The 20,874-nt window shown below is 35.7% G+C and overlaps 1 protein-coding gene across 1 annotated transcript; it reads right to left on the bottom strand.

The window, feature by feature from the left end:
- Positions 1-1,760: 1,760 nt before the first annotated feature.
- On the bottom strand, positions 1,761-14,448 carry Ccdc196 (coiled-coil domain containing 196). The gene is made up of 11 exons (XM_048798421.1): positions 14,312-14,448; positions 14,057-14,209; positions 12,531-12,627; positions 11,760-11,810; positions 9,623-9,700; positions 9,375-9,433; positions 9,164-9,209; positions 8,571-8,630; positions 8,041-8,182; positions 2,265-2,323; positions 1,761-1,959 (listed from the first exon to the last, which is right to left on the bottom strand). The coding sequence occupies exons 1-11, from the start codon at positions 14,356-14,358 to the stop codon at positions 1,840-1,842; spliced, it is 912 nt and encodes a 303-aa protein (XP_048654378.1). The 5' UTR covers positions 14,359-14,448; the 3' UTR covers positions 1,761-1,839.
- Between the last annotated feature and the right edge of the window lie 6,426 nt (positions 14,449-20,874).

Here is a 20,874-nt window from a genome sequence, read left to right as displayed (position 1 = left end):
GGCTCAAATAACTATGAGGCTTTGGACACCCTTTCAATGTATATGAACTCAAGTTTCTTCTTTTGTAAAGTGAAGGAAGTTGCTTATGTAAAATTCCTTCTAATGCCAAAAATTCTGTGATAGAAATGTTTTCCACTCGTTAAGTACACTTACCTTTAGAATTTACCTTCAAAGTACACATTTAATAAGGATTTAAATTGATGTTGGTAGAAAAAAGATTTTGCATTGGTTAATTGCCTTTATTTGTTACCAGAAAAGTATAAGAGATTCTGATGAATCTCTTATTATGAAGCATTTTTTGACAAATTAACTTTTCCATATTGAAATGAGATAGGAAATTAATGACAACTTTAAGAGCTGAAGATCTTAGGAGCTATAATGTAACTTAGGCATTTTACACAGGACAGGGCATCAAGCAGGGCACAGTGGCCCATGCCTATAATCTCAGCAATTTAGGATGCTAAAACAGGAGGATGGCAAGTTTGAGGTCAGCCTTGGCAACTTAGAAAGACCCTTTCTCAAAATTAAAAGAACTAGGAATGTAGCTTAGTGATAGAGTGCCCCTGGTTCAATCCCAAGTGCCAAAAACAAACAAAAGATACAATAATAGGGACATGGCAATTAACTTTCTATATTTTTATACAATATCATTTACTGAGCTCCTGTTAAATCCCAGGCACTGTATTGGTTGATTAAAAGGAAAAGATGAACAAGACATAATCCTGTGCCTCAAAGAGCCCACCATTTGGTGAGAGAGATATCTGGGTAAATCAATAATTGCAATGTAGTAAATTAATAATTGCAAGTAAGTGCTATAATAGAAATATGAAAGCTTGGAGCAATGATTCTCAAATATGGCTCACCCTAGAATTTCCTGGGAAGATTTTCTAAAAGACAGATGTTTTTGTAATGATTTAAATGACCTGGGGAGGTATACCCAGTGAAATGCTCTTTTTCAGAGCTCTCAAGGGAATGATAATCCACAGCTAGGATTGAGAATGACCAGGATAGAAGGGCACTAAACTCAGCCCTTAAGAAAAATAGGCAATGATCAATAAAACAAGAAGAGAAGAATCTTTAAGCTTTGTGCATGAAGATAATAAAACTTGTGGTATATCAAAGAAACGAATAGTTCTGTAGAGCTCAATATAGGATGTATGAAGGAAGTGAATGATAAGTCTGGAGAGGTAGGCAGGAGACAGAGCATTTATGGTCTGTGAAGGAATCCACAAAAACCCAATAAGGAAGTTAACATGATCTCATTTTTCTTTTAGTCAGAAAAGATAGCTTCAAAGGTACTGTGAGAGATGGACTAGAGGAATAGGAAGCAGGGAAACCAATTAAGAGGATATGGTAATCCAGGAAGGAAAGAGGGCCTGAACTGAAACAATGGTACTTGGAAGGTGGAAGATATTTAGCACATAGCAAGCAGGCAGAATCAACAAGGCAACTGGATGTGGTTGGTGAAAGAGTAAAATCAGTCTGAGGAATGTAAGTTTCTTTATTTTGTACCTATTACTCACTTGCCATTAGTGGATCTACCCAGAAGTAAATACCTCAGAAATAGACAACTCCTTTTTATGAATTTGAACTACATACAATGTGGTTTAAACCTAGAAATTTCAAATCCAAGAATGATGAAAATAATCAGAGACTGTTTACAATCCCTAAATGACTGAATTCCTGACATGCTTAAACTAAGCATCTAACAATTCTACCTAGATTGGTGGGAGGAGAAAGGGAAAACAGCACTAAAACAAAGGTTTGAGAGATTTTAATTAACACAAATGGTTGTGCCTAGTCTTTAAATCTGTCCAAAGCAAATGGAGTGAAAGCCTTTTAATCCTTCAGAGCTTCCTTTGGCAGTGACCTCAGAAATAAGAGCCTCCCTCCTGCATCATCAGACTGATTTCCTTTGGCTCCTTGTTGTGCATTGTAGGTCTTTGATCCCAGAATTCTCTAAAATAGGAGGAAAAAAAGAGAGAGAGAAAGACAACTAAAATATTGAGGACCCTGGTACTCATTTTGTGAATCTCCTTAAAAAAATAATAAATTAGAATGTATGCTAACAAATGCATTAAAAAGGCTGGGAATGTTGCTCAGTAGTAGAGAGCACTTGTCTAGCATGCATGAGGTCCTGGGTTCAGTTCCCAACACTACAAAAATAAACCAACAAACAAATAAACAAATGCATTACAAATATTTACCCCTTCTATCACTCCAATGTCTTAAATAGGGAATTTTAAAAAGAAAATAATTCTCACCACATTGAGTTCATTTCTGCCAGTAGTTGCTCTTCCCATAGTTGTAGTGCCCTTAGAACCTAGATTTTGAGTTGTAAGGCTATTAACATTCATCACAATATCATATAATTTTATTACTATGGGACTAATAGATATTAGTATTGTTATGAATTTTATAATTATTATTTCATAAAATAATTTCACCAAACAATATTTTAACTTTGGAGCAGTGGACCTCTTGTTTTCTGCCCACAGTGGGCAGCAACAGACAGAGGGATCATTTGAGAATGACTTGCAAGTTAAGCATCTTTGTAAATCTGCAAAATGTACTCTAATACAATATTTACATGAAGTGGAAAGATAAAACATTTACATATGTACATGTACTTGGATAACCCAGGCAGAGATTCCACAAAAATGGCCAACTGTGAATAGTAGAGAATGAACAAAAGATAAAAGTAGGGTGGGGGAAGAGAAAGAGGAGGCAAGGAGAATGACAGGCATAGACTGAGGGGAAGGGAAGCAATAAAAGGGGGAAAGAGGAGAATTATAGGGGGCTGTATATAGGCGCCATGGTGAACTTGCCCTGGATTAGAGTTGCCAGACTAAAATATAAGACACCCAGTTTAATTTGTATTTCAATAAACACCAAAAATGTTTAGTATAAAAATGCCCCATGCAATATTTGGGACATACCGATACTACAAATTATTGTTTATCTGAAATTCAAATTTAACTGGGTATCCTCTTTTCATTTACCAAGTATGATGGTCACTCTGTCCTAGATATCCTGCTGCTCCCCTGAGGGTGTGATGCAAATAAGGTGAATCTATTTTCATCTATTATGATAACCATACATTAATAAAGGTACAGTTTAATGGTTTTAATTTTCAAAATTTATATTTAGGGGAAAAAAAGGATTTTTATTCTCCCCTTGGACTTCTGTGAGGTTTTGTAGGAAGCAAAAGAATGACCTTAGCTTGGAAATTAGCTGCATAACCTACTAATATTATAAACCTAACTCTGACATTCAAAAGGTTAAGGTAGCCTCAAAACTTTAAAAAACTATACTTGAGAGCAATACTATTTATCAAGGATCAAGATTTGAGCTAGCGATAGTTTTCCATCCCAGCCTTTCAGCAATTTAGCTCAACACTACTATTTTCCCTTCAGCAGCACCTGTCGAAGTGTATTTCAGCCATCAGGTAGAGTGACACTGAAGCAAACCAAAGGTTAAAGGCAGGAGGAATGACTTGCTTTTGGAACAGAAGGTTATAGAGAAAATAAGGGCTCAAGGGTGTTCATTTCCCATCTCAACAGGCTTTCATCTGAATTATAAGTGTAGGAGAATATCCACATCCAACCTTCAGGTTCTTCTTGAAGGAGAACCTTCTGTCTCAAAGATCCAAAGAAAATGCTAAGAGTTGGGGGCAGGTGAGAGAAAAGCCAGACTGTCAAAATCAAATATATTATCACAAGTTATATTATTATTGAAGATAAATCTCTTCCTTAAACACCAGCAGTGTGATGAGAAATTTAGCTGAATTTAGAGACTGCTTAATGTATGCACTTTAGAGGTGACTTCCAAAGAACACAAACTGCTTTCTTGACACCACAAAGGCCAGGAAGGGCCTGTCATGCACCCTGTGTCAAATTATAATTTTTTTATTGGCTGGGGAAGCAAATTCCTTCAAAAGTGAGCTGTCTCTGGAAAAGTCAAAAGGAAAGCCTTCACCCTAGATATGAGTAACAGAAAAATATTTTTCTCTTTTAGAAAACTAGATGATAATAGCATACTAACAATAAGATAGCCAATGGTAATGGTACATCCCGGGCCTCAAGGAAATTCCTTAGTAGAGATTGCTTGAAGTGTACATAAGTCAGTAATATTTGCCAACCAAATAGATCACTCCACTAAAACTCAGCCAACCAGCTCATCAGACAGAGGGAGGAGGGACTATTGGCCAAGAGCAGCGGTATAAAACCTTTTTCTATTCAGAAAGGCCTAGAACAGAAGGGCCTGTACCCTGATTTCTCTGGGAGGTATGACCAAAATTGCACTCCAACCTGTCTCTAATACAGGTTTATGAAATTCAGCTCATTTGAAAGCATAGGGAATGGGACATCATCCAAGAGCACTATCAAGTACTTAAACTTTAAATAGTCCTTGTACAATTGCCCATCCCGTGTTTTACTTCAGTATCCTAATTGCCTGATTTACTGTGGTGGAGAGAAACAAATTAGACAAGAATTGTGGAAGAAGTAAATAGACTTTTTTTTTGAATGGAAAGAACTGAAGATCAGAGAGAATAATGATAAGTAAGCGTTGCACAACAGAATACTGAGTTTAACTTAGTTTAATCAAGGCTGCGATTATTCATCTTGGTGCCACAGAGCATGACACAAAACATCAATAGGTTGTTTTCCTTTTTTTCATTATATATAAAATGAAAAAAAGGAATATATATATATGACACATTTTGTCCTAAGAGTAATAGAAAGCCAGGGCCTTCCACAACTTTTCCTGTTTCCTGAATAACCACTATTTGTGGTGACTTGAAGCCTAGATGTGGTTGGTGCCACCTACTGGGAATAATTTTAAATTACAAATACCTCATTCCATTTTGTAACCATATTTTCTTTACCACAGAAAAATTAACCTTAGGGAATATGATTCCTCACTGGAAGGATGGTACATTAAACAATTGTTAAGTTTGGATTCAAATCAGTGTTTTAGGGATGGAAGAGGCATGAAAAATCACACATTTTAACGCATAGTCCAGGAACTAAACTTTTCTCTAAGTTTGTTTTTGTTCTAGAATTCCTATTCCATAGAGTAATTTGTAAGGGTTACACGAAAATGAGGATTTTTCAATCTGGTCTATAAAATGTCATGGTTGTTTTAGGAAAGGAAAAAAGAAAAAAAAATGAAAGCTAAATGACTTGCCCAGGTCTTGTAGCTAGTAGATTTGAATAAGGCCTACAACTCATGTATGTGACTCTAAATCAGTACTTTTTCCATTAAATTACAACTTTTCAAAATCTGATGGTGAGATGATTTGAGGTAGCAATTTGGATAAATTTAGGAGGTGTTGGAACACGGCATTAAATACTAAAAATCACAGTGAGAAAATTGTTCCCTTTACATTGCTTTTAACTTGATAGCATGAAGAAGAAAGTTCCAAGTTGGTGCTGGTTTACTTTAAAATTCTCTATGTCATGCTAATTTTACTTTCTAATAAGGATAAAGTAGATCTCAGCTTTGAACATCTTGCTAGAACATTAAAATTTTGGGCTGGCTGCAGTGGTGCCCACCTATAATCCTAGCAGGAGACGGAGGCAGAAGAATCACTAAGGCCAGTGTCAGCAACTTAGCAAGGTCCTAAGTAACTTAGTGAGACCTTGTCCCATAACAAAAAATAAAAAGTGCTAGGGATGTAGCTTTGTGATAAATTGCCCAGGTTAAATCCACTCCCAGGACCCACCCACTCCCCCCAATTTTTTTTCCTTAAGTGTACCTTCTATTATGGAAAACTATATTAGTTTTTCATTTAAAATAGTAATATACATTTAGGTTTCAAGGAATGCATTTATGAAAAAAATAAATCAGTGTAAATAGCAAAAATTGTGGAAAACACCACCACTAACTACTTCCCTATTATAGCACTGTTTATAATAAGGTCTTAATAAGGTTACTTTAACAATTCTTCCATGATGATAAATAATTTTTTTTTTGAATCAGGGATGAATCCAGGGGCACTTAGCCACTGAGTCACATCCCCAGCACACACCTTCCCCTTTTTTCAAAATTTTGAGACAGGGTCTTGCTAAATTGCTGGGGCCAGCTTTGAACTTATGATCCTCCTGCCTCAGCCTCCCAAGGAAGCTTTCGCCATCACGCTCAGCCTAATATTTCTTTTTAATAATCAAACACTAGAGGCTATAATTATAAATCAACATAACTAAAATCGAGAACTCTGTTAGATTTCAGATCCACTAGGGCTCTAATAAACCCAAAGATTTTATGTGTATTAGAAAATAAAACAGGAATATAATCAGTACTCGGTGAATGTAGAATCAGTAAAACACAGGACCAGTGGGTCATTCAGGCGGGGGCTACGTTAGTTTGTAGTAACCTAGCAGTATAGTACCCTATCTCTTAATTTTCCAGGAGTATAGGAGAAGAAAGAGGAAATATGTTGATCTGTAGGCAATTCTAGTTCAAATTGATTCTATGTTCTGTGGGCAAGGGGGAAATAAAACCCCACTGAGACAATTAAGTTGAATGGAATTCTTCACTACTTAACTAATCTGGGCTTGACTTGAATCTGGAAAGACATTTGAATCCTTGGCTCTGTGAATCACTTGAGATGACCTTTGGCTAATTTTCAATGAGGTAAACAGGGGGCTGTCTGTCTTCCTCATAACTCTCCTCTGTCTTTTTTTTTTTTTTTGTATCTTAGTAACTATATATTGCTTCTGGTTGCATTCCAGGTTCTTTCTTTCCAGCTTTCAGCTGTCAAGTTCTTCTCAAGACATAAGTTGAAAGAAAAGTATGTGTGGAACATTACCTGGAGTATAGGTAGTCCATCTATTCAGTTTTCTAGATTTTCTAAATTTTAACCAATGGATCAAGATAGAATGCTATGTGCCTGTACCAAATCATCTTAAGTTGATCTATCCTTTTTAAAAATTTCAGATTAATAATTTTTTATTATATTATGCTGAGGAACAGGTGATAAAAAACCTAGGAATTTTAGATTTTTTAAATCATTTAAAAATATCATTGAAGATATCGATATTATTAGATATATAGGGTCCTGTCTTCATTACAATGATGAAATTTCTCACAGGTCTGAGTATCAAGAAAAGCTATGCTTCTCCTGAGCAATTGGTTTGCTGTTATTTTGTGGAAGCTACAAGTTCATTTTTTGTTTTGTTTTGCTAGGGAATTTGGAATCAAATTTATAGCCTACCACTACCAACTACATAGTACTTCCATCATTATTTTCATTTATTTACCTAGTTTCAACTAATTTTCTCTTGCCTTTGAGTTATTCATCTAATCTAATTTATTATATGTGTTGTGTGTGACTTTTATAAGCCTTTTGAGCCTTTTATGGAATAAAACTGAGAAGAAATTAGAGACCTACATACTTACACAGATAGAAAATTGTCATTCCTTGGTTATGATTTCCCATTGTGTGTCCTTTTTAAAACTGCAGTTTTAAGTTCATATATACTTGAAAATGTATGAATTCTTTCCCTGGACCTCAGCATCATTCTTTTATTCTATTTTTTATGGAAAACTATATGATTTCCTGTAACAATGCCATAAATTACTTAGAGAAAAATCATTGAAACTCCCAGAGGAACTTCTGGATAAGTGAAACTCAACAACAGTTGTCAGATGTCTATCTCCTTGGCCTTCTGCTCTGAAATAAGAGAGTCTATTTCCTTTACATTCATGAAATCAAACCATTCTGATTTCTAGGTAAGGGGAAAAGATAGAAAACTAATATTTTATTGCATGCTATGTTATCAGCATATATTAAGAACATGACATATTACTTAATTTGTACAAAGAAAACAGTTTCCTCCAGAGAGAATATTTACCTTGGTACAAGAGCTTCTGAATAATACTAATAATGATGATATTGAAATAATTTATTATTATACCACTAATATTTAACTTACCATGTAAACAATGTTTTTCATTTTATAAGTAATGGGATCTCGATGTCAACAACAACAACAAAAATCCTCCAAATGTGTAACTATATGATACTTTACCTACCTTGGAACCCTGGAAGATTTAAAAATGTTTGCTTTGGTGCAAAATTCTGTTGTAAGTACAGTGATAATTTCAATTCATTGGCCTTCTGGTAGTTCTTCAAGGCTTCAATTCTCAGCTCAATCACTTTACCATGGAAGTCATTCTGAAAGAGGACATTTTTTCAAAACTACTCATACAATATTGATTTCTCTAAATCTACGGTTATCTGACTATTCTTCACCCAGAAATTAAAAAATAATATCCTCATGCTCAGTCTTTTAAAGTTGGGCAGATAGTACTTGTCCTCCTCCCCCCCCCATTTTAAATAGAACAAAATCAAGAATTTACGATGAAATACTATTTATTACAAGTTATTCAAGGTGAAGACAGAGATAGATTACTTCAGCCATCTCTCCAGGATACATTCCTTTAGCAGGACAATTGGTAACCCAGGATGAAGGAATGGGTCTTTAATAATATAAAGCTATAAAAGCCCTTATATTGTATAAATGAAATTGCATCCCATGTCCAGACATTGAAGACCTTGGTACCTGAAGAATGTTGGCTTGTTCCTGATACTTGACCCATTCCATTTTCCTCTGTTGCTTTTCCTGGTGGAAGAAGGAGCCTCTGGGTGACAAAGTAAATTGAGATCAAAAATCAGTTTTCTCAATATGCTGTAACAACCTTATAGCAAAATTATGGTGTCATAGATTCACTATTCATTTGGTTTCAACTGCATAGTCCTCTTACTTGGCCTTCCCTGTATAATCCACTCTCTAAAATCTAAAAGATAAATGAATAGGCCATTTTTTGTGAACGAGTCAGTTACGGGATGATGATATACAAATATAATACTCCAAATGCACTCTCTAAGACAAACTAATAAGTGTTCAGACATCAAATAGCTATTCTAGAGTTGTCATTGTTGGTATAGCTTTTCTCACTTTGTCCTGGATAACATGATTTCCCACAAATTTGTCATGTCACTCCAACTCAAATATAATATCCACAAGAAGTGGATTGCTTATAAAAATTTGCATTGGTTCAGGAGTACACCATAGCTTTGGCAGATAACTGCTACATTAAAGATACCTAATTTATCAGCTCCAAAAACTACTATCATTCACAATGGTTGTACTACCTTCCTTATCTCCTTTACTTTCTCTGCAAATGATGTCTCCAGTTCACTCTTTTTTTTAAGAGAGAGAGAGAGAGAAAGAAGAGAGAGATTTTTTAATATTTATTTTTCAGTTTTCAGTGGACACAACATCTTTATTTTATTTTTATATGGTGCTGAGGATCAAACCCAGCACCCCGTGCATGGCAGGCGAGTGCGTTACCGCTTGAGCCACATCCCCAGCCCCTCCATTTCACTCTTGATCTTCCTAGGTGATGAGGGGAATTTGGGAGCCTGGGATGAAAGAAGAGAACTAAAGAAATAGGAGGTCCCAGGAAAAAGTGCAATATCTTGTAGTCCATAAGATCTACTACACCCTAAAAGCCCAGATCCTACCTATCTGCCTACCCAAACCAGACCTGATTAGTAACAGGTTATTTCCAGCTATGTGGCACCAACAATCTTATAATTCCATCCACTTGCCTTTCCATCATGTAAGTCTGCCCTGGTTTTTATCTGTGGTGTCTTTTGTTGATCATGGAGTTCTTCTGTCTCTAATGTCTGTGGAGAGACATTGTGGCAGAGCTTCAAATTAGTAGGAATTAATGAGGGAAGTGGAAAACCAATATGAATCAAGGCTTTTGGTTCCTGCCAGTCTGCAACTTCTCTGGGCCCAACTTGGAAACTGCACTACCTACCAAAGGTGATTCATAAGATAATGAGTCTTTCCCTTTGGTCCCTGAGTGTAATATATATATTTATGAATGAATAAAATTATATATATGTATATTTATGTATATATATATTTATACATGTATATATGTATATATAAATTTTTACATATGTGTGTATGTATCATATATGTATATATTTAATATAAATTTATATATTTCATATAATATATTTTATATAATATCATTTATATCATAAATCACACACACATACACACACACATTTTTGGTACTGTGGATTGAACCCAGGAGCACTTTGCCACTGAGCCACATCTCCAGCTCTTTTTATTTTTTATTTTGAGACAGGGTCTTACTAAATTGGTAAGGCTGGCCTAGAACTTGCAGTCCTCCTGCCTCAGCCTCCGGAGTTGCTGGAATCACAGGCATGTGCCACCACACCCAGCCCAAGTATACCTTATAATTAAAAAGATACTAAATTCAACCCTTATTATGTGCCAACAGCTACTAGAACCTACTTACTACATTACTGTCACTAGTACATTACAATCATTCTTACTTAATCCACACAGCTCTTTGGGTACTGAATTTTATTTTCATTTTCATGATGAGAAAATTGAGACTTGGAGAGGTTAAATAATTTATTTAGGGTCACACAGCTAGGAAAGTTCAAAGCTGCTATTTGAAACATATTTATGTTCAATCCTGTGTTCTTAGCCACTAGGCATGCTGCTTGTCTCCATTTCTCCCAAACTATAGATAGAGAAAGTTGATCACAAACTAAGGTGTATAGACATACGCTATAAAAAGTACTTTGGTAGCTCTAGAGAAGCTGGATTTCCATAGAATAATTGTGCTGGCACATATCTATCACAAAGACTCAAGAACTTAGAAACTAGAACTTCTCATAATTTATAGAAGTGATTTGTAACTGCTGCTGAGAAGTAGGAGCAGATCTTACTTCAAGATTCAGGGCTTAGAGTTATCCTGATTATTTGTGGAAAGGCGAGATGAAAAAAAAGCAGTCAGCTCACACCACACACCTGTTTATGTCACAAGACTATCCACTCTTCCAGTTGCAGTGCTAATCTGTGAAATAACACTTTGGTTCCAAGGGCTAGTTCACAAATGTATTTCCCCTCCTGGTTTTCCAGGAAAAGGTCCTAATATTATTATCTTAAATAATGCATGATTATTGCAAAATCATATGGGCATTAGAATTAGGTATTCCTTTGTTCATTAATTCAACTTATATTTATTGATTCTCTTCTATTGTTCCAAGCATTGTGATATGTGTTAGGGATTTGGAAAACGCAATCAAGATACTGAAGGAGGTTTTATCCCAGAATGGGGTAAAGGGACAAGAAAGGAATAATAATAATAATACAATAAAAAGTAATAAGTTAATATTATGAAAAGTGCTACTGAAGACATGAACAGGAGGGTGCTCTTCTTTAGATGGAATAAACATGGAGGGCTTTTCTAAAGAGGTAATATTTAAACTGAGATCTGAAGAATGAGGATAAGCCAATCATAATAGCATTACAGACAGGGAGTAAAGCATGAACAAAGGCCAGAGATAGGAAAAGACCGTCACAAGGAGAAACCACAAGTCACCTGTAGGGTGATTGCATAGAAAGTATGGGGAAGACTTCTATGAAAGGAGACCAAGAGAGGTAGACACGAGCTAGATTATGCCACAATAAGCAGGCCATAAAGGATTTTCATAAGAAGAGTGACATGCTTTGACTGTTTTGAAAAGATCGCTTTGGCTGCTATACCAAAAAAAAAAAAAAAAAGGGGAGGGGGTGTTGAAATAATGCAAGGATGGAAGCAGAGCATACAAAAATGAGAATGGGGCCAGAGGAATTGGGGATTCTTTGCATTATGAACTGTAGGACAATACTTTCAAGAGATCCTTAGTGGCACACCTTGTTCCATAGCAACTCCATTTCCTTCCGAAGCATCTTGTTTTTCCTTTCCTGTTGGAGGGGGGGAACCAAACAAACAGAGACATGTGTTTGTCTAGTCATTAAATTGAGGTTTGAAGAAATTACTAAGCTAATGGTGGAAAAGGGATCAGGGACATAGTAAACCACAGAGAAGGCAGTAAATGGACCTAGCCCCAAATCCAGAAACATGAGAGATAAGTTTGATGATGGTGATGATGACAATGGTTAAAAAATGTTATTATTTCAAGTAATAACTTTAATTATGATATTATGAGCTGGTATTAATAGAAATAAGTTCCTAATACTTAAGATGTTCTCATCATAAGACAATTTCTCTGGGGCTTAGACCACTAATTTCTAATATTTAAGATACTTTTACATTGTTGATTTAATTTTAAAAGATTTTTTTCTAAGACTCTTAGAGCAAATTATTTCTTTTCTTTTACTTTAATATGTATATTCTGTTCTTTAGATATATGAATGGTTAATGCGCTTATATCCATTAATGCATACATGAAAAGCTATTGAAAAGTCAAAGAAATAGAATTTTGCTAGCTAGTCTTTGTCCTTCCCAATAAACCATCTGACTCTCTTTGAATCACCTTGGACTTTCTAGATCAAAGAGATCAGAGTATTGAAGCATCAGATGCTGGAGATGAGCACTGTGTGTTTACTTCCACATCTGACAACAGCAGTGGAACTGAGCCCTGTTTAGAAAGCTGTTCCCCAGAGTACCCACCAGCCTCTTACCAGGTTCTGTTTCATCTCCTCTGCTTCTTTAATGAGGTCCATGACGGAGGATTCATCACATCCTTTCCCTGCCATGATTTGCCTCATGATCTGCAAACTAGAAGGAGAATAGACATCATAAAACATGCAGACCTTCCTAAAAGATAATATTAGTATTCTGCAACCAGCCAGAAAGTGCTCTACCACAGAAGTAATAAGGGGGCTGGAATCTTATGGGTTTCAGAAGTCCTTTGGGACATGGAAAGTCTCTGTAACTGGGACTATTCTATCCCTAATTTACATTTGCCATAGCTGTGTTCTCAGTAATGAGTTCTGTGCTCTTCAGTGCTCAAAACTTTGGTCTTCAATAGCCAGCAAGATTATTCTCTGTCACCTCAGAAAAATGTTTTGGTGTTATATTTCAGGGAGGAAGAAGCAGTTCTGCCCCTGTAAAGGAGGAGGTTTAAAAACCTGATGTCTTCAGGATAAAATTCCAGAGTTATTCCTTATCCCTTCTCTGTCTACCTCCTCCTACTCCTTGAGTTTCCAAATAAAGACATTTGACTTGTTGGGAATCCATATATCCTTGGTGGCCCCCCCAAAGAATGCAAGCCATCAAGAAATTCCTAACAAAATCTGAATCAATATCAAGTCTCCACACTGTGAGAGAAGATGTTTTTTGAAGGCTTTGATTATATTTCTGTTCCTTGCCCTTCTTCCTCCTCAGGTCTAAGCCTTTGTTTCTGTTGCCCTGAGAGAAGTCTGGTGTTGTAAGTAACTCGTAGAAGCAGCTGGTGCTTGACCACAATTTTTTTGTCTATTTTTTTTTAGTTGTAGATGGACACAATACCTTTATTTTGTTTATTTTTTTTATATTATTTTGTGGTGCTAAGGATCGAACCCAGTGCCTCACACATGTTAGATGAGCACTCCACCTTAGAGCCACAACCCCAGCCCTTTTATCTGTTATTTGTTTTCCAAAAGTCTAGGTTCCTCAAGAGGCTTATGAAGAGGGTGTATGAAGATAGATCAATTGACATGAGATTTTCTAAGGCCAGAAAGGAAACAAAGTTTGTGGGTCCTAGGAACAGTGAATGTTGTAGCAAAAAATTATGGTTTCCTCATATGTTTACAGAGGCAGAATCCTAATCCGAAGGGCTCTTAGGCTCAGAAAAGATCACTACTCCACTGCTTGAATAGAAAAAGCAGAATATTTTTTTCTTAAAATGAGTTTATAAACATGAACAAGGAAGCTATGAGTCTAAACATGATAGACTGAAGCTGTTGAATTCTGTTACCTGTTCCTTGAGTAGGCATTTTATAGAGGAAGAGTAACAACTGTAGCCTCATGAGATGAGAGTTGATTTAATTTTTTATTTAATTTTACCAAAAAATTAAGGATTCATCTTCACCCCTTTGTGATTACATATTCTTTACATTTTACTAGACCTGTTTGTCCAAATTTGAAAACAAAAACAAAGCAATGTAAATACTTATTGCTAATGTTATGGAGATTAAATTCTCCAACCTGAGTAGGGAGCCCTTACCTTTTTTGTTTTTCCTCCAAGTTAGACATTAACTTCTGGAATAAGAGGTTGTTCTTATTTTCTAGAGGTTTTAACATATCTAAAAGTTCCTGCTTCCTCAGCTTTAAGTCCTCATTCAATTCCTTCAAGTAGTTGTCATCTATTTTAGAACTTCTGTGGGAAGAGACATCAAATAATATTTGTCTTTAGCCTGGGTTAATCAGACTCTCCTTTCCCTCCTGGGTAGTTGTCATTTGGCTTTTTCCAAACACTCACCGTTTTGAGGACAAGTAAGAACCTGAGGAATTTGCACCACTTGTCATCTTGAAGGGAAACTTCTACTTTAATAATAAAGAGGCCTTCTTGAAAATATGTGCCTTCTTTTCCCATCCAGTTAAGACATCTTTTGGGGGCTGCTGTTCTTGAAACTCCTGTTGCATTGGACTGATTTTAGTTACAGTTTGAGGTCACAATAGCCCTAAGACCACAAAATCAAGAGGTCTTTTAAGTAGCACCAATGGTAGCTTGTTGACCAAAAAACTTAACTACATCAGATCAATTTTTCTCTTTAGCTTTAGACAAACACCAAAAATTTTATTCTGAAGTAGGGTAGGATCAAAATCTATCTACATTATGGAATTTCTATTGTGTTAGAAAATAATGACCTATCAAAAATAACTCATCAACATTAAGGCAACAAACCTCTATGAAATTCCTATCTATACCAAGTGCTGGATTCTTTGAGAATGGAAAAGATGAAATGGCACAGTCCCTACTTCCAGGGGGTTTAACAAAAGGAGGAGCCATTACTGTTTAAAAATAATAGAGGTCAAATTGGCAAATGAAGGGTATGAATATAAAAGTTATAGATGAGCCATTGTCATTATTTTCCAATCTTTAAAATCTGACATAATGTCAAGGTTAAAAAATATTGGACATGTAGCAAGAGGATATAATTTGTGAAAGATCCACACTGTCTGTCACTAGATCCTTCTATAGCCAGACTCTTTTTAGAAAGCTGTAATTCTAGACTCACCTCTAGATTTTGATTCTGCCTCTATTTTCCTCTTTTTATTAGAACCACATTGTCTTCTGGACCCTAAGATCTTCTGTCTTCATCCTGTCATTTAGTTGAGGGGAAGATAATAATCCAAGAGTTAAATATTTGTGTCTTCACGCCCTTTAAACACAGTTTTAGGGCAGTATTTTTCAGGGAATGTCTCCAATATAAATTAAATCATGTCAATTTCAAGTACTGACTGAGCATTTCCAGCCATTTTCTAGGGGTATTCTCCCAAGTAACTTTAACCTTTTATCTTTTGGAAAACCTTAAGGGCAGAATATTGTACTAGGAGAATACTAGATTATTTGTCAGAGCTTGGTTTAGATCCCAGCTTCACTATGAGCAGGGCTGCCTGTGAGCAAGTTACTAAATTCTCTGAGCCTCCGTTTTTACTTTATAAAAAGAAGACTGGTAGATAAGTTTGTTGTGAGCATGAAATGTGATATGTAAAATGCCTGGCTTATGTTAGGTATTTGCAGTTCATAAGTTTTTGTTTGACTTAGGTTTGTTTAATGACCCAATTAAGTGGCCAGATTAAAAAAAACTGATTAATCTGAAGCTAATGAAGCTTAAGCTTCAGAGCCCTTCATTTTCAAGATTGCTTCCAAAGATTCTGAACCTCATTTTTTTATTATAATCTTGTATCCTTTTGTGGAAAGGCAAACTTCCCAGAACTATATATGGTTGGATTCCCACAAAATCTGGATCTGCCCTGGGTTACACAGGATAAACATCTCCTCTAAACATCCTCTACATCAAAGCTTCTTTTTAGGCAAATTCTATAAACACTTTTACTAAAGCATACATGTATCATGTGAAAGTTTCGTGTGATAACTAGTTTAGTATGATATTAAATTTAAAAACCATAACAAGCTAACCATAATTCCCATTGGTTTTCCTAGGAAATTTTTTTTCTATGAAAAATCTGGAATGAATGAAGGTGAGTAAACTCTCACAATAAAAAGAGATACTGGATGGACTAGTTATTAATAACATCTTAAATTGCACATGTTAGCAGAGAACAAAAATGGCATTAATCACTAAAGCACAATTTCTTTAAATTCACTTGGTGACATTTTGCTGACACAACTGTGATAGAATTTAAAACATTTAATGGACAGGCAGCATCCCAACTCACCTTCCTTTCTGTCCTTGCTTTTGAATGACTCAAAGAGGAAGAACACTTACTATTCTGATGTGGTCTTTTCTGTAGCCAATCAGCAATGTTTATTTCCTAACATTCTAATGTCCATTTCTTCAACTTGGAATATGATTTCCAAGGAGAATATTTATCTTATGATAATGTATACAGAAGAGCTTTAAAACAAACAAACAAAACCCTAATGGTATTGAGAGGAGGGCAATTGATGCACATTTCTTCTGGGACAGAGAGAAAGGAGGCTGATTCTGTAGAAGACCATTAGAAGTGGGAGGGAAAGAAGCTGAACACTAATTTTTCCTGAAGAAGGAAGTTAAATCAACCATTGGTTAGGGAGGTATGGTAGAAAACCTTGGAAGAGTGATGACTTGGAGCAGCACCTGAGCAGTGGTAAAGGAAGTCAACTAGGCAAGAGTGAAAGGACTGCCATGTAGTGCTAAGGGTCAAGGTGAGTTTGAAAACTGAAGATTTGTCATGCCGTGAATCAGCAGTTACACAATTTTCTTCAGCAGTCTTTGGCAAACTAGCAATAGTATAGGGAATAGATGGTTGGTTGACTCTAGGCTGGGACTTGGCAGAATAAATAAGTTCAAGGGAGTCAGAGGGCTGAGAATGCTGGTGAGGATATCCATTAAGAGGTTGACCACGGCGTTCAGGCTGTGCAGGGAAGAAAATGAGAAGATAGATGGCTCAGAGAGAGGGAAACCAGAAAGGGAGCATGGTTTAAGAGTGTGAGGAAGGAAGAACAGAGATTATGGTCAGTCAACATGTTTCTTATGAAATAACCTGTGGAACTTCATCACTACTTGGATAAATTATAGTAGCAATTCATAATTTTTTTCTGCAGCAAACTTTGTATCCTGTCACTGGATAATATTCACTGAAAATCATGTGGAACCTCAAAATAGGCCTTATAACAAGTTATTCACTGTGACCTCATCCAACATTATAGCATTTGGTTTTAGTATCTGTTAAAAAAAAGTGTGATTGCTCTATAATTAGAGAACTCAGAGCAATACCATTTTAGCGTTAGTTTTGCCAGCAGAAAATTAGATTAGTCTAATTAAGCCAGGTCTCCAAGAGTAGAGGCAATTATTTTCATATTAAAGTGAAGAGGGGTAGAGGGAGGAAGAAAGGCTCTAAGACTTTTTTATCCACTTCCCTCAGGTTTAATGTAGTAACAAAATTACAGAATACCTCATGAGGTTTCTGACCCACAACCAGTTCAACCCTTGAGGGGATTATAAGAATTCCATTTACTAAAATAAAAAGAAGCACTGGCAAAATCATAATATCAATAACTTGTCAGCTCTTAAAAATCACTCACATCTCCCTTTGGTATTTGTTATGACCATTTTGTTGGATCCTTCTCCTTAATCCTTTGTTATAACTGTCCATACTTGGTCTGTACACACATTTGGAGGGAACTCAGGTACTTGAGAAGATTGAGTAATGCATTTTCTTAAAGTATTCAGATAATTAGTACAATGGTCTTCAAACAGAGGTATGTGAACTTTCACAAAGACTTTTTAAGAAACATGGAAGCAAAGGTAGTTCTTTTTTTTTTTTTTTTTTTTAAAGAGAGAGAGAGAGAATTTTAATATTTATTTCTTAGTTATCGGCGGATACAACATCTTTGTTTGTATGTGGTGCTGAGGATCGAACCCGGGCCGCACGCATGCCAGGAAAGCACGCTACCGCTTGAGCCACATCCCCAGCCCGCAAAGGTAGTTCTTAAAGAAACTTTTCCAGGATCCTCAATTTTTCACAAGTATTCTTTACTAAAAAGGGTCTACCTGAGAGTGCCCCTTGTCTCTTCTACCTCCCATTTCCCAATTGCTTTTGACTTACTTATTAAAATAATAAAATAGCTTTTAACTATCTGGAATCTTATTTAAGTGACTCCCTTTAGGGGTGTATAAAATCCTCAAGGACATTAAACTAACTGCAATTCAAAGTACTGGTGATGGGGTTAAAGAGAGTGAAGGATTGTTAATATTCTTTTATAGCTCCAGTGGTCTAATTCTTTGCTTTCAGCAAAATTGAAGGAAGACAGCAAATTTTACTTTAAATTTATTAAATTAAATTGTTTAATAAATTATATATGAAATTTGTCTTATAATTGAGGAGTTTCAAAAATATGAGTGACACTGCTATGACAAAACATCTTCTATTCCCATCTACTAATTTTCTCAATGATTATTATATGTAATACAAAGAATATGAATAAAATAGATTCTGTAAGCCTGTCTTATTCCAGCAATAAGTAATCTATGAATACATAAACTAACTAGGGTAAAATAGTCTATCCATCAAATTAATAGAAGTATTTTAAAAAATATTGTTCTACTTAAAAATTGTTTATAAAATGTATATGACATATGTTTTGTTACTTGTGTACTACTAATAATTATAATATTGATATGATTCTGAAGAAATTTTAACACTTGGTTATAGAAAATAAAAAAATAAAATTTCAATGTATATGTACATCATTTTGCAGAGAAGTATGATAGAACCTGATACGAGCATTTAAGATTCATTGAATACTTATTAAAGTGATATGAACCAGGTGGTGGTGCACACCTGTAACCCAGAGGCTTGGGATGCTGAGGCAGGAGGATACCAAGTTCAAAGCCAGCCTCAGCAACTTAGGGACACCCTAAACAACTTAGCAAGACCCTGTCTCAACATAAAAAAAAAAGGGTTGGGCATGTGGCTCAATGGTTAAAATCTCTGGGTTCAATCCCTGGTACCAAAAAATTAATAAAGTAAAATAAAGTGATATGAAATATTTATTTGAAAATGTCAATATTAGAATATACCAGAAATTATATTTATTGTGCCCATTTAAAATTAGAATGAAAAATTTTAGGTGAGAACTTAAAACCATGTGAAATGGTACTCACCTTTTCAAAATTCTTTTAGAAAACACAAGCAAAATTTCTAGAGATCACTGCTCTAGGGCAGAGGTTCTCTGGCTCTAATGGGATTTAAAAATTACTTGGGGAATTTGTGAAACTGCAGATTTTCAGGCTCATGCCCCAGAGATTACTACTCTGTAGATCTGGAGAATGTGTGGTTTTAACAAGCAGTCCTTGGTGATTCTGTGTATGGGATCTGCATACCTGTCTTTGAGAAATACTGCTTCAAGATTTCTTCTCAGATCACAATGTATCACAATTATTTTTTGTTTTGTTTTGTTTTCTGGGCCATCTGTAGAACTGCCTCCTCTGAGTCATATTTGATGTAATACCTTCACCTTTCACTCAGGATGCCCTGAGAACCTTTTATGAACGAGAATGTAGCAGTTCCTGAATTTGTAAAGGAAATTATTCAAGACACGATTCCATGACAAACACCACCACCCCCATCACCATTGCTGCCCATATGGCCACACATCACACATTTATTTCAGAATAAGGTAGTAAAGAAAATGTTGCTTCTTTGGGAGAAATATTGGCATGTATTTTTCTTTGGGTACAAATCAGTAAACTAGTTTTGATTTTCTTTTCTTCTGATTTACTAAGGATCTCAAAAGCAATTCTGTGACTTTGTACTTTCGTTTCCTGATTTCTGCTTATGACCTAATCTAACTAATTTTTTTCATGGTCTTGATTTTTGTCAGTTTTTTATTCTTATTTTTTCCTGCTTTCATAAATCATCTAATCCTTTGCAGATAAGTAAACAAATGAGCAAAAATTAAATTCTCTCTGTATATATTTCTAAAATATATGGATATCATAGATTATAAACAAAACTCTTTTCTAGTTTAGTGTGTGTGTGTGTGTGTGTAGGGGGTATGTGTGGGTATTTGTAAAGAAAGTTTGCTTTGCTTGCAGAAGTAGAGAATGATTGATGGGAATTTTGTGTTGTATAAAGGCATATTGGGATTTCAAAGTGCCCAGTGGTAAAGGGAAATAGAAAAGACTAGATGGACTTGGAGCTGGGTGGCTGGATGCCCAGGCCTCAGTCTCATCATGGAACTCTAATACAAATGCAAATAGGAAAAGGAAGTGGAATCTCAATATGGAAAAATTCAACTAGTCAATAAGAGTTCAAAAAATTCACCTTAAAGGAAGCCTAGCTACTATAAGCTAGAAATTATGAAGGTATCAATGTTTCTCAAATATACCCTATGTCTTTTGAGAGTCCTTGAAAATAATGTTTGGTAGAAGGTAGGAGCTAGAAACATATTCAAGAATCATTTATTTGTTCTACATTTCTTGAATCCTATTGCATGTATCAGACTTGCCTGACTCTAAGATTATAAAGTCAAATGAGACAAGTAAGACAATTCTTGCTCTTAGGAATTTCCAAACTTAGATCAGAACCCTGAAAGGGCTAATCCTTTGTAAATGACAAAAGGTGACCCATTCTAGGCAGTAAGGCCCATAGGTACCAAGAGGAGGGGAGGAGGGAAGTCCCAATTTGCCCCTTTCGTGAGAGTGTCTTTATCAGGAAACCACCAAACAATGTGCAGATTAGGCACCTTAAATGTGCCAGTTGGCAAGTGGAGGTGCTAAGTACAAAGGTAGAATCCAGGTATGGTGAGGGTTGTGCAGCATTAGAAGGCAGCAGAGGCCCTGTTTTGCAATGGGATGTGAGAATGGGGAA

Source organism: Marmota marmota, unplaced genomic scaffold (genome assembly GCF_001458135.2).
Source record: "Marmota marmota marmota unplaced genomic scaffold, marMar, whole genome shotgun sequence".
Taxonomy (NCBI): Eukaryota; Metazoa; Chordata; class Mammalia; order Rodentia; family Sciuridae; genus Marmota; species Marmota marmota.
This window is presented reverse-complemented; position numbering and strand designations above follow the sequence as displayed.

Coding starts and splice junctions, on each gene's coding strand:
- Ccdc196 (XM_048798421.1), bottom strand. CDS start 14,358: ATGACAAGTGGTGCAAATTCCTCAGGTTCTTACTTGTCCTCAAAACG. Junction 9,701..11,759: donor TGGAGTTGCTATGGAACAAG/GTGTGCCACTAA, acceptor GTCTCTCCACAG/ACATTAGAGACAGAAGAACT. Junction 2,324..8,040: donor AAATCTTCCAGGGTTCCAAG/GTAGGTAAAGTA, acceptor CTCAAAATCTAG/GTTCTAAGGGCACTACAACT.